The 13,176-nt window shown below is 34.7% G+C and overlaps 2 protein-coding genes across 3 annotated transcripts in view; one reads left to right on the top strand and one right to left on the bottom strand.

Moving 5' to 3' along the window:
- LOC106869084 (uncharacterized) overlaps positions 1–13,176 on the bottom strand; it is a 63,348-nt gene that overhangs the window by 45,304 nt on the left and 4,868 nt on the right. The gene's annotated exons all lie outside the window — the stretch shown is intronic.
- LOC106869068 (spermatogenesis-associated protein 22) overlaps positions 1,523–13,176 on the top strand; it is a 41,610-nt gene continuing 29,956 nt past the window's right edge. Inside the window, exon 1 of one of the 2 annotated variants that reach the window (XM_052976601.1) lies at positions 1,523–1,686. In XM_052976601.1, coding sequence (XP_052832561.1) covers positions 1,538–1,686 — 149 coding nt within the window. In that variant the 5' untranslated portion in view covers positions 1,523–1,537. The remainder of the gene's footprint in view (positions 1,687–13,176) is intronic. The other variant, XM_014914587.2, reaches the window with a different exon arrangement.

Below are 13,176 nucleotides of genomic sequence, written 5' to 3'. Positions count from 1 at the left end.
GAGCTGGTAGCAGACCACAAAACATGGTTGAAATTCCAATATTAAAATTATAATATTTCACTAATTTAAAAAAATCGATCGAACATTTTACGCATTATCGATTATTAAACGTTTAACTAGCGTGTAGTTTGGCTGACTGTCTGCTATCTTAAATGTCCAACATTTAAAAGATCGCAGAAATAAAGAGTTCAAATAACGAGCATTTGTCGTGTGTGTGTGTGCACGCGTGCGTACGTGTGTGTGTGTGTGCGTGTACATGGACGTGTAAAAAGGCCGTTGTTTAATTCTGAAACTTTCCTTCCATTGTATGTTTCAGATATTTCTCTTCCAATTTACAGATTTTTCTTACATTAAATTAAAATTAATCAATAAAAGAAATGTCTAACTTTATTATCACAGAATCACAGACTTTGAGGAAAGGACAGAATTGATCGAATTGACTACAAGTTCTTAATAGGTGGTTTATTTTACAGAAATAAGAAGTAGTCGATCTATAAGATCGCCAGAGAGCAACCAAAATGTCTTGAAGGCGATGTATTCGGAGACAAAATTCATGTGGAGTTTAGCGGTGGCCTTTAATGTTCTGAGTTCAAATCCCGCTGAGGTCAACGTTACTTTTTTGTTCTTCCGTAGTCGATAAAATAAAATACCAATGATGTACTGGATCGATTTAATATTCCTATAAAGCATTGTAAATGTGAATGGAATTATTATAATAGAATAGACGTGATATTGATTAACCAATGTTTGTTTCGTGAAGACCATTTTATTAACAGACTTTTCCAGTGTTGAGTCAGACATGAAAGCTAATTATGTGATCCCCAAATATAATCAATGTTGCCTTATGCTCCTAGAAAAACCCAAAGTCTCAAAGTAAGGAAAATGACTTCCCGTTCATCAATATTAAACCATTTTCATCCTTTCCGGGTCGATAAATTAAGTACCAGTTGAACACTGGGTCGATATAATCAACTGAGCCCCCACTTCTGAAATTGCTGGCCTTGTGCCAAAATTTGAAACTGATCTTAAATTCTTTTCAGCCTTTTCGCTTCTCTTTCCTTAAATTTCCAACTTTAAAAAAATCTACCATGAATTTCTGTTTTTATTTTATTTTCTTCTTCAATCAAGGCGAATGAAGACAAGATAACCAGCAGAATATTTATAGTTCCTCGTTTTACTTTCGGCAGAAGACTTGCTTCTCTATCGACATTTCTATGGCCTTCAGTTATTGCAAACATTCCTTAATTTTCGTTTTATTTTTTATTTTAGACAAAAATTTATTTATTTAAAGCAAAACAAAAATAGTTGGAGATTATCCTGTTGGGAATATATTAGGAAAAATAATTTGGTTAATTGCTCAATTTGTGAATTAACAAGATTAATTGTTTGGTCAATGACATTATATCAAACGTTGCTAAAATTTCGGAACCAATAGATTGTATTCAAAGTTTTGGCAACAAAATAATATATTTTTGATAAATAAAAAAAAATGAATAAAAAGTGCTGGTAACAATAAAAAAGAAAAACTGCTTAATTTATGAGAGACAAAAGAAGAAAAATAGGGGTGGAAAAAAGGACCCGGTTTTTCAAGAAATGTACGGAAATAGACGGAAATGTACGAGCATTTCTGTTGTCTGGTAAATCGATGATTGTTCAAAACAGACGGACTGTGGACACAATTAATTGGTAATTATATTGATATTATTGATATTATTGATATTTATCTGCTCTATTTTATTGATACAGTTTTATAACACTCGTATTTGCAATCTTTAATCATTTTCTAACACACAAAAGACCAAAATAGTTTTTATTCGTCCAAAATAAATTTGTAATAATGTCGCCAAAGCAGGTTTCTTAAACGTTGCCAATTTTTACGTATTTAAACACATAAACTGTGTCAGTTATTAAACTGGAGGATTTTTTTCATTGTCGCTTAGTCCCAGGACATTTTTGTTTCGGTAAATTTATGATTAAAGACCTTCCAACCGTACCATCTTCCATTTATTCAGACACGGTGTACCTAGGACTACAATATTTAATGTATTATATAGGACAATACTTAGTAATACATATTGTATCCATTATAGGTTTTTTATCGTTTTTATTTATTGCCTCTAGGCTTGGCTAGGCATCGGCATGGCTGTGTTGTAAGAAGTTTGTTTCCCAAAAACATGATTCCGGGTTCAGTCCCACTGCGTGGCACCTTGGGCAAGTGTCTTCTACTATAGCCTTAGGCCAATCAAAGCCATCTGGGTGGATTTGGTAGACAGAGACTGAAAGAAGCCTGTCATATATACGTATACACACACATACACATATAAATAAATGTGTGTGTTTCTGTCTGTTTGTCTCCCATCACTGCTTGACGGCTGGTATTGATGTGATTATGTCCCAGTAACTTAGCAGTTCTGCAAAAGAGACCGATATAATAAAGCATCAGGCTTAAAACTTAAATAAGTGCTGGGGGTCAATTTGTTTGACTAAAATTCTTCATGGCTGCAGTCTGACTGAAACAAACAATAAAAAATAAAAGAACTATTACAATAATTCTTACTTCTCTGAACTAACAAGCTGTGGTTTCTCATGGCACCAAATGTATAGAAATAACTATAGAATATCTTCTTCCCCATCTCCTGTTTTATTATCTAAACCAGGAAAGATTGAATGCTTCCATTTTTCATAGAAATGGCTCCAATGTTAGGAGAATCAAGTTTTCATTTCAGAATGTTCTTTAGAAGAAACCTGTTGATGAATATAGCTGATACATCATTAGATTCTATTGTTAGCTGACAATAAATTCTGATTTTGCAAAAAATGCAAGGAGGTGTTAACAACATAATCTATTGGTGGCATTCTAATGCTGTAAGTTAAATAAAGCACAATCATGGATAGATTTAAATCCGTCCAGTGACACACTGTTTAATTTACTGACAGAATGGGTGGGAGGTTGGAAGACACGACACGAGAAGTTATGTAGTTTATCAGGTCAAAATCATATATGGCAGCATAAATATATTATATTCTAAAGCCACCATTAAGCATTACATTATCAAAGATCTCATTTAAAGATATTTATTATAAATCCATTTCAACGAACTCATAATTATACCAAATCTAGCAGGTCACGCATGTTCTGTGAACAATAACAATATATGTTTATTAAAACATCAAACGGGGAAACTAATGAAAATGAATGATTACAGGACAATCAGAAATGTTGATTTAATGAAATTTGGGATTAGAATTAATATTAATTTTACACTATTAATATAACTTGTAGTATATTGTGTGTGTGTGTTTGGTTTAGCTCTTTAGCATTCAGATCACTCTGTCAAATGCACATTCATTAATATTGTTTTAAATTAAGCATGCATTGTTTTTTAGTTTTCAGATTTTGATGATGTGATGGTTTGCATTTATAATGACATTGTAGGGTAGATGGAGAAGCCAGATCTGGCTGGTTTGAACATAAAACAAGTAGAATATTTGGGCCAGATATGGTCGGTTTAAAGTCTAAAGGATTAATTCACCATATTGCAACCTCAGCTGGTGAAAATCAGATAGTGAAGTACTTCTGTTTATTGCATAAACTTGGAATAGAGATCTTCTGCAGCTATTTTTGTTACCAGAAACTATTCCATTTGTAGTTTCTGGAAAGAGAACATTTGTAAATAAGAACAAAATTGGAGAGAGGGATAGACTGCAAGGAATTACATTATCCTTGAAATCTAAATTCTTTACTTATGTAAACTATCTTCATTTCATGTCACAAGATAAGTTCATATATACATGTGTATGTAGAGGGCTTCTTTTCACAGTTTACCAGTAGCTATCTTGAGTAAGTTTGGCTTCTTGCAAAATCTTATAAATGTAGTTACACACAACACACATATAACACACATTGCTAGTATAAACACATACATATGCTTGTATACACTCTATTGTGTGCATTAACAAACACACGCACACAAATATATACGCACATCTGTGTAGGTATACACATTACTCTACATACACACAAGTACACACATTATTTATAAATACAATTGTTCTTTTGCTAAACATGCCCATAGTTGAATTCAAACCACATACACAAACACATCATTATTAAATCTGTAATAAGTGGACTCTGAAATATGGCAAGCAGAAATAGCTGGGTAATAATAAGTATATTTTACAAGAGAACTTTAAGAATTTAATAAAAATATATTTAATGTAAGGCAAATATTTCAATAAATTTAACAGCATGATGGCAATAATTCTCACATCTCTAGGGCCTTTCAACAGAAACTACTGTACCTATCCAGAAATGACCAAATTCCATTTCTATAGAATGTGAAATGGTTGAACAGTTTTAGAGACTAAGAATGTTGTGTGGAGAGTAGTAGCAGAGAGTAAGAGAGAAATGTGAAGTGACTAAACATAAGAATTATTGTATCTCAGTGGAAATAGATGTGGAAATACTGCCCATGTAAAATGGAAGAGTGTTTCAACCATGATAGCGCCAGTTTAAAGGTTTCAAGTTCAAATTCACTGCAAACATTTTCTTACATATCTGGGTAAGGTACTAAATTCTACAGGCTTCAGTTCATCGACAGGTTTCATATACTTGTGCATATACATACAAGAATTCACACACACACACTTATATATACACATGCTCATGTGTGTGTGTGTACGTGTACTAGTGCTGGCATTCCATGGCTCTACTTCTCCCCTCCTCTGAATGAAATGGTGATGTGAGGTTTACTTTCCTTACCAACATTCTGACCAATCTTATTGCGCTTTTGAAGATCAGTGGAATAATAAAAGTTCCTTACTTGAGTTGATAAGAGAAACGGCATCTGACGACAAGAAGCTGAGATATGTTGCTGTCCAGCTAGTATGGAAAGCAAAAAAAAAATGTTTGAATGTGTGTGTGTGTGTGTATGTATGTATGTATGTATGTATGTATGTGTGCATGTATGTATGTGTGCATGCATGTGTGTATGTATGGTTTTGCATTTATTAAACTGGATCCACCATTTGACAGCTAAGTTGTATGCGTATACAATATCTGCATATGAAGCTCAGGGTGGAGTTGTCAACATCCCGGCCATATGCACACACACACACACACACACACACGCACACACACACACACACAATTAAAGCTAATAAGGAGATGGCAGTTGTCAATGTTATATGTTTATATCTTTAACCCATTCTCTGCACCACCCTCCTAACGATGGAAGTCGTGGTGGGGTCGTAATGGCAATAGTACAAGTGGTGATGACAAAGCAAACAAACAGAATCTAAACCAGTTGGTCTTATATAGATTCAATTTTACAAACCAAATTGAGGATGGTTTAGAGGGGGAGCGAAGGAGGAAAGTACCTCTCCACTACTTCTATAACCCACCCCAGCACCATGTGACTGTGTGGTAGTTTGTCCCAAATTAAACCAATCAGTTTTTAAGATAGCATTACACAGTTGTCAGTTTGTCTTCTCCTTTGAGTGTCTAGCCTGTCTGTCTGTGTGTCAGTTTGCCCGCCGCCGACCAACATTAACACTGCTTATATTTAACTAATCTAATTATACAGATATTTCTTCCTTCATAGCCCTCCTACTCCGCCCCTCCCTCATCATACTGATCCTGGTTTTTGGCAGCATTTCGACTTCTTCAACACTTTGGTCTCTTAATGGATTTGTAAATAGCCATTTGTTTGATGCATACGCATACACAAATACAAACATAAACAACATTCGAGTTGAGACACACACACACACACACTCATATAGACTTGTTTAACATGAACACATGTATATATACAAGTTGTTATGCACACGCACACACACACACACACATACACACATTCATTGACAGTCTCTTATATAAACAGAAGTACATGTGTGTGCATATACATCTGCACACACATTCACTTACATCTACATGTACACACACACACATACAGTCATTGATATTTATTTATATATGAATGTAGGCATTCATATACAAATGCACAGAAACACTCACTGAACAGTGTGTGTGTAAATATATATACATACATGCACACACGTGTTTGTGTATGTATGTTCATGTTTCCTTATCTTGAAATGGTGCGATAGTTGTAAGCAAATGCTACCATTGTTCAAGTAGTGACATTCATTTGCAATCTTCTGTAAAAACATGTCTGGCCGTTGGATGTTTGTGTTTAAAGAACTAGAGGAAGTGTTACTTCACACAGAAATAGGTAAAGGATAGCTACAGGTAGAGCATCTGGTTGTAGAGATTCTTCCTCAATGAATTTTGTCTGACCCATGCAAGCATGGAAAGGTGGCTGTTAAAACAAAGCTGATGATGGTATTTTCCTGTCCACTTTTTCATGTTTTCTCACTCTACAACAAATCACTTTTGGCACATTTACTTCAACTCAAGAACATAGAATGTCTTTGTTAGGAGTTTTCATGTCTACAGTCATGGAATAGCTGCACAGTTTGACAGCCCCATCTGTAGGATGTTTTTGTGTCACCATTCATTTGGCTGGCCCTTGGCTCACAATGAGCTCAGTTGTCCTTTGACAAGTCATGTTTTTCGTCCTGCAGTATGTCCACAACACCCTCCTCACCTAGCAAGCCAGGTGAGGGTACCCAGTTTAATTGCCAACCATCTGACCAAGAAATAGTAATACTGCGTTATGTGGTACCAGTAGCAAGATTTTCCTGACCTCACAGATACACACACCCACACACACACACACATATATGCACATGTGTGTGTGTATGTTTGTATGTGTATACGTGTGTATATATATGTGTGTACACACACACACACATTTATATACTCACCAATTAAGATATAAACATTTAACATAACACATCAATACAAGTGCACACATTCTTGTGCAGATTGGGCCATCTTGAAACACAACAACAGCCACTCACACACACACACACATGTATGTGTATATGTATATGTATATGTATGTGTGTGTGTGTGTGTGAGTATATACACCTAAGTATATAAATCATTTTGTTTATATATATTTGTTGTATTTTATGAACATGATGTACGTAAACAGAGAAATAATGATACACAAATGTTATTGTGAGTACACACCCAGGTTTTAAGATAATTACAAGAACATTATAAACTACAAACCAGATTTGGATGGTTTGAGGCTAGGGAACTGACTGTAAAGGCTTCTCAGCCACTAATGTGTATCTGTCGTATGAAAGTGCTCTGCCCTCTCAACAGAGTAAATTGTTAGTATAAAGAGATCAGTTGAACATAAGAACCATTTTAGAACTTAGAGAAAACACCTCTGATGTTATCCATAGTAACATCAGCTTCTTCACCTCTCAAAATACTACAACTACTGCTACTACAACCCAAATCTTCCTAATACACATGTAAGTCAAAGGAAAGGGTATCTTTGTTTCTGTAAGCTGCAAAAAACCCCCCCAGATTTTAATGCATTTTTATTTAAAGTTCTCAACAAAATCCATTAATTGCTGTTGAAATACAAGTATAGATATCCTTTATCTTTTACTTGTTTCAGTCATTAGACTTGCTGGAGCACCACCTTGTAGAATTTTTAGTCAGCACCAGCACTTTTTTTTTTAAAGTCATTATTTATTCTATTGGTATCTTTTGTCAAACCACTAAGTTATGGGGCCATAAATACACTTACACCAATTGTCAAGCAGCAGTGGGGGACAAATACAGAGAAAAAGAGACACACACATACATGTGTGTGCAAGCACACAAACACTGAGTTTGTTTCAGTTTCCATCTATCAAACCCACTCACAAGGCTTTGGTTGACCCAGGGCAATATAGTGGTAGACATTTGCCCAAGGTACTATGGTTGGGAAGCAAACTTCTTAACCACAATTCCATGCCTGTGTTATGATTGGACTAAACTGTTACTGATATTTAGTATTTTCTCCCCAATTAGAAGACTAATAAAGAACATCAGCCTTAGCATGGCACTGCACTGTTATTGAGTGCTTCCACCACTACAACTGCCTGATATAATCCTTATGCTGTTTTGTAAAACAATGGAAATATTTCTTGTTGTGTGGTTCCGCCTACACTGACTGGTGTAGACAAGGTAAGAGGCCAGTGGACCACAGTTTCAAGGTAAACGCAAAGAACAAAGGTCAGAACAGTTGACAAGTTCATTATTTCACACTGATCTTGCTTGATTCCACAACTTGGGAAAAACTCATTTGTTTCAATTGACATTGATCACACACTGGAATGTTGCAGTTATGTGTGTGCACGCACGCGTCTGTGTGCGTGTTTTATTTTATTTTTTTTTAGTGGTTTTATGTCTATTTATGTCTCTTTGAGCATTAGTGTGTATATGTATTTGTATGAATTATCATGTGTGTGTGTGTGTACTCAGATCCGCATATATGCCATTTCAGTATGCACCAGTAGACAATTATTTAAAATATTACAAACTTATATATATTTCATCCTTCAAAACCAAACCATTTTTTGAATTTATATTTATTTACTTTGTTTATTCAACATGTGTGTGTGTTTTCATGTGAAGTCTCTCTCTCTCTCTGACCATAAGTGTTTCTATAGGAAATGAGATCCATCAGTCCCTCCTTTGATGTTGTCTTCCCATCTTTATGTTTCAAGACCGAATAAACCACCTTTATTTTACGTTTTCAAAGTCCATTTTGTAATTCATTTTTGCACTTTGCTGTAACTTATATCTCTCCTGACACGCTACAACCTTCCACCACTTTTCTTGCTTTCTTTCTTTATTCTCTTCTTACATTTACCAATTAATCTTCTAGATTTTTCTTACTTGGTTTTTTTTTTTAATTGTTGTTGTTTATACATGTGTGTATTATCTCAATTTACTGTTTGTATATAGACATTTAATGTTATCTGTTTCCCAGCATTCTCTCAGGTCTGCTTACATCTTCCTACATTTCATGTTTATAAATACGCATACACACACACACACACGTATATGTTAATGTATGTAGTTACATACACACATATAGTATATAGGAATGTGTGTGAATATATTTAAATCCATCTCATGGCTTTATAGGATGTATACATACATCCACACACACAGTCACCTGCATACATTTATAAATTAATTATTATTCATATATACACACCTGCACTCTCAGACAATGTACTGTCCATCTTCAGCAGTAGTAGTAGCAGCAACAGTAGTAGTAGCAGCGGCAGTAGTAATATTAGTGGTGGTAGTGGCTAAAAATTTGTATTTACTTTCTGTTGAAGAAGAAAAATAGAAGACCTCAGTTTTAGAATTAAATCACATGAAGACCAATGTGACAGGCACTTTTAGGGTATTGAATTTGAGAGGTGTTCTATATAACAGCTGATTATTCCCACCCTCTTGCAGTCTTTACTAAATATTTTAATAGTTAGTCTGATCATGGAGCTGAATATATTAAAACTCAACTTGTGTATTTGTGTGGCACTGTGGCACTGTGTCTTTCTCTCATCTCTCTCTCCCTATATATATATATATATATATATATATATATATATATATATATATATATACGTGTGTGTGTATGTGTAATATATTTATGTACATATAATTGACTATCTAGCATTGTATATGTATGTGTAAACTAAGCCATATATACCTGATGTAAATTCACAAAGATACTCATGTGTGCACATACACAGTTACAAACATATGTAAACACTTATGCAAGCATATATATAGACCTATAAACACATACATACGCATGCATACAGAAGTGAGAAAAGGTTGAGAAGCAGATATCTGTGAAGCTTCAATAATAAAGCTGAAATTACTTGCAATCATTGAGTTATTTAGAAGAATCAAGTGGTGAAGATAAGAAAGCTGGCTACTTAGTATGCTGTTGGTACTAACCCTTCAGTGATAAAGTGTTGCTTCTTGGCCCAAGGTCAACTATATTACAAAAACATTAGTAGACTGATTAGCAACAGTGGTGCAGTAATGATGTTGGGGTTGGTACATTGTGATATGTATCTTTGGTAGATTGGTGCCCTATCTGGGAAGAGGAGAGAAAGTTCTCTCTCTCACCTGCATAAAGCTTCAGGAGTGAGTGTTAAGTCCTGACCCAATCTATCTCAGCCCCTAGTATTCATGAAAGGGTGACCACTACCTGCTTCAACTGTCACCAAAGTGACTATGTCCTTAATGTGCCTACTACACTTACTGACCCTTTGTATCAAGGAAACAACCGTAATTATTATCAGGTACACTTTAGTCCAATCATTTGTAAAAGTCTTGCACAGTCTGGTTCGAATATGGCAAGGGCTAGCATGATGTTTCATCTCTGTAGGCTCTACCAGTAATACCAGAGGGTCATTAGTAACTTATAACAGATAATTTAGGAAATTGCAGTCAAACATACAACATGCACACAACCTTTCCATGTGCAGACTGAGACACAGAGAGATGACATGTGCAAATGCAACACCACCTCTGTTCCAAATACCTTTCTCGGACATATTTCTAGTGTGCACATGTGCGCACACACACACACACCTCTTCATAAACATAATTACTTCTCACACACACACACACACCACATATGCACCACATAAACCTGTATGTATCTACTCCTCATAGATATATCTCCTCCTCCTCCCCACACATACATGGCTCCTCCCCTACATAAACATGTCTCTTCTTCCACATAAACATGGCTCCTCCTCCTCCTACACATAAACACACCCAGCCATCTGCATAAACATATCTCTTACATCTACAAACATACCTTCTCCCACATAAATACTCCCCCTCCACTTCACATACTTCCTTGCACCTTTCAAACTTACCTCCTCCTTCCACATATACATATCTCCTACTTCTGCAAATGTACCGTCTCCTCCTCCTCCCCCACAAAACACACCCTTTCTCCATCATAAACAAATTCCCCCTCCTTTTTGTGTGGATAACTTTTTCATTTGATTTTATCTGCTAAGTTTATTAACCATAATTGATGATGATGATGATGTTGATAACCATCATTCTTTGTAAAGGTGGAAGAATGGATGTTGCCAGAGCAGTTAAAGTGCAGCCAGTGTTAATAGGTGGTCACATGGTATATTAGACATGCCCATGGCTAATACATGGCTGATTGTCAAATAAAATAGTTAAATGACAAATTAGATAACTACATAATAAAAAGACAGTTCCATATTTAATTAATCTGGAGACTAATAGGATTCTACTCCTTGAAATGTTAATTTTCATTTAATATTGCACCAATGTTCAAAATCTCTTTTACAATCCAGATGTTGTAGTGTGTCTTTCTCTGTGACTGTTTGGGAATGAAACGATAACTACTGAATATGGCTTCTCTCTTTTCTGAGGTTGCTTTGCAGTTTATTTTTTCACTAAGAATAGATAAAACTCAGGTAATTGTAAGAGTGTAGACTTTCTTTCAATGTCAGCTTTTGAACATTGCATGGCAGCTTTAATGTCCAAAAGGAATGAAATTGGGGATTCTCTTAGATGATCAGATATAGCACTGACCACTCTTTTGAATAATAATAATAATAATAATAATCTGCTTTCTCAGGAGTCAAAATGTCAAATACAAAGATATAAAACAATGGATTGATTGAGACTGGCACTAAAAGTAGTTGTTTCTAGCAGGGTGAGCACCCATGGAGAGGTTCTCTAATAGGTTTGATAAACTAATGTAATCACTGGAGGCAGTTATATCTCATTGAATTAACCCTGAATGCAGCTAAACCCCTATATTTATGTGCACTTTGGGTTTTCTGGAAGCTAAATCTGATTGAACACCACCACATCACAACTAGTTTTCTAGACATCTTTCCATTATACAGTTTGTAGGAAGCTGCATCTCATTATTTACATCACCAGTAGATCTTCCCTGTATTTTCTATCTATAGTTTACAACTAGCAATAATTAACAGTCATTAGTACTAAAGTATTATGTTTTTATGTAGATTAGTGATTATCTACCGACATTGTTCTAGTGGCATCTCTTTGATATTCTTGACCCAAAACAATAAGACAGCAATGATAAACTATGAGAGAAAATACAACAGTCTGTCTGCATGGTCGTTGGTCTGATTTTTCTGTCAGTGTGTGCTTGAGTTTGCGTGCACGCGCACACACACACACACACACACACACACACACCTTCACCCAAACAAAGTCTATCAGTAATTTACCAGACAGTTACCGCTAAACGCTTATTCTTTATTTTGCTGTTATCTTTAATTGTTTCTCATTAAGAAAATGCTATTTTTATTTCAATTTCTTATTTGCAAACTTAACATTTTATTGTATTGATTCCATTTTAGAATTTTCAATTTTTTTTCTATTTTTTTTTTCTTGGATCTTTTAATTAAAACATTTTCAATGACCTGTTTAATGGCTTAAATGTTTTTAAGTGGTAACTGTTTGAAATTGTCTACTTTTAATCTTACAATCAAAACACTTAAGGTCTCAGTAGACTGTGTTTATCTTTAAAATGTTGAGCTATTGATATTGTTTATTTAGATTTCTGTTAATGTTATTTTAATGTCAACTGTCCATCATATCCCATATGGCTGCAGATTGACCACAATGTTATATTCAATGAACTGCAATCCTAACCATGTGCAAAGTTGTAGCAGGGATTCATAACCAAATCTCTGAATATATGGTCAGATATCACAAGCAAACCCCAAGTTCCACAAGATCTGTCTATTAAGCAAACAATCAGCACCAAGCCATCACGTGATTCAGTTTTCTAGAATCTTCTTTTGGCTCCCTATAAAAGAATCCTTTTTGTGTATGCAGGCATATATGTACGTACATACATACATACATACATACATTTATTTCTATGCGTGCATGTGTGTGTCTAGACAGCTACCAATACAAATTCTCCAGAAATATTTATACGATTCAGTTATATTTATAAATCTGATACAATGATTTCTTCAGTGAAAACAGGATGAAATAAAGATGTTTATAAATACTTAGAGTATTTCCATAGCAACAGTAATTGCTGAAGCTGTACAGGTTTAACAAAAGAAATATTTATGAAAGGTTCTGTATTTATTTAACAATTAAGAGATTAAAATTAGATAATGCTTTTTTTTTTTAAATACTCTGTATGTGTATATATATATATATATATATATATATATATATATATATAT

This window comes from Octopus bimaculoides, chromosome 25 (genome assembly GCF_001194135.2).
Source record: "Octopus bimaculoides isolate UCB-OBI-ISO-001 chromosome 25, ASM119413v2, whole genome shotgun sequence".
Classification (NCBI taxonomy): Eukaryota; Metazoa; Mollusca; class Cephalopoda; order Octopoda; family Octopodidae; genus Octopus; species Octopus bimaculoides.
Note: the sequence above shows the minus strand (reverse complement) of the source record. Positions and strands in the feature narration are given on the sequence as shown.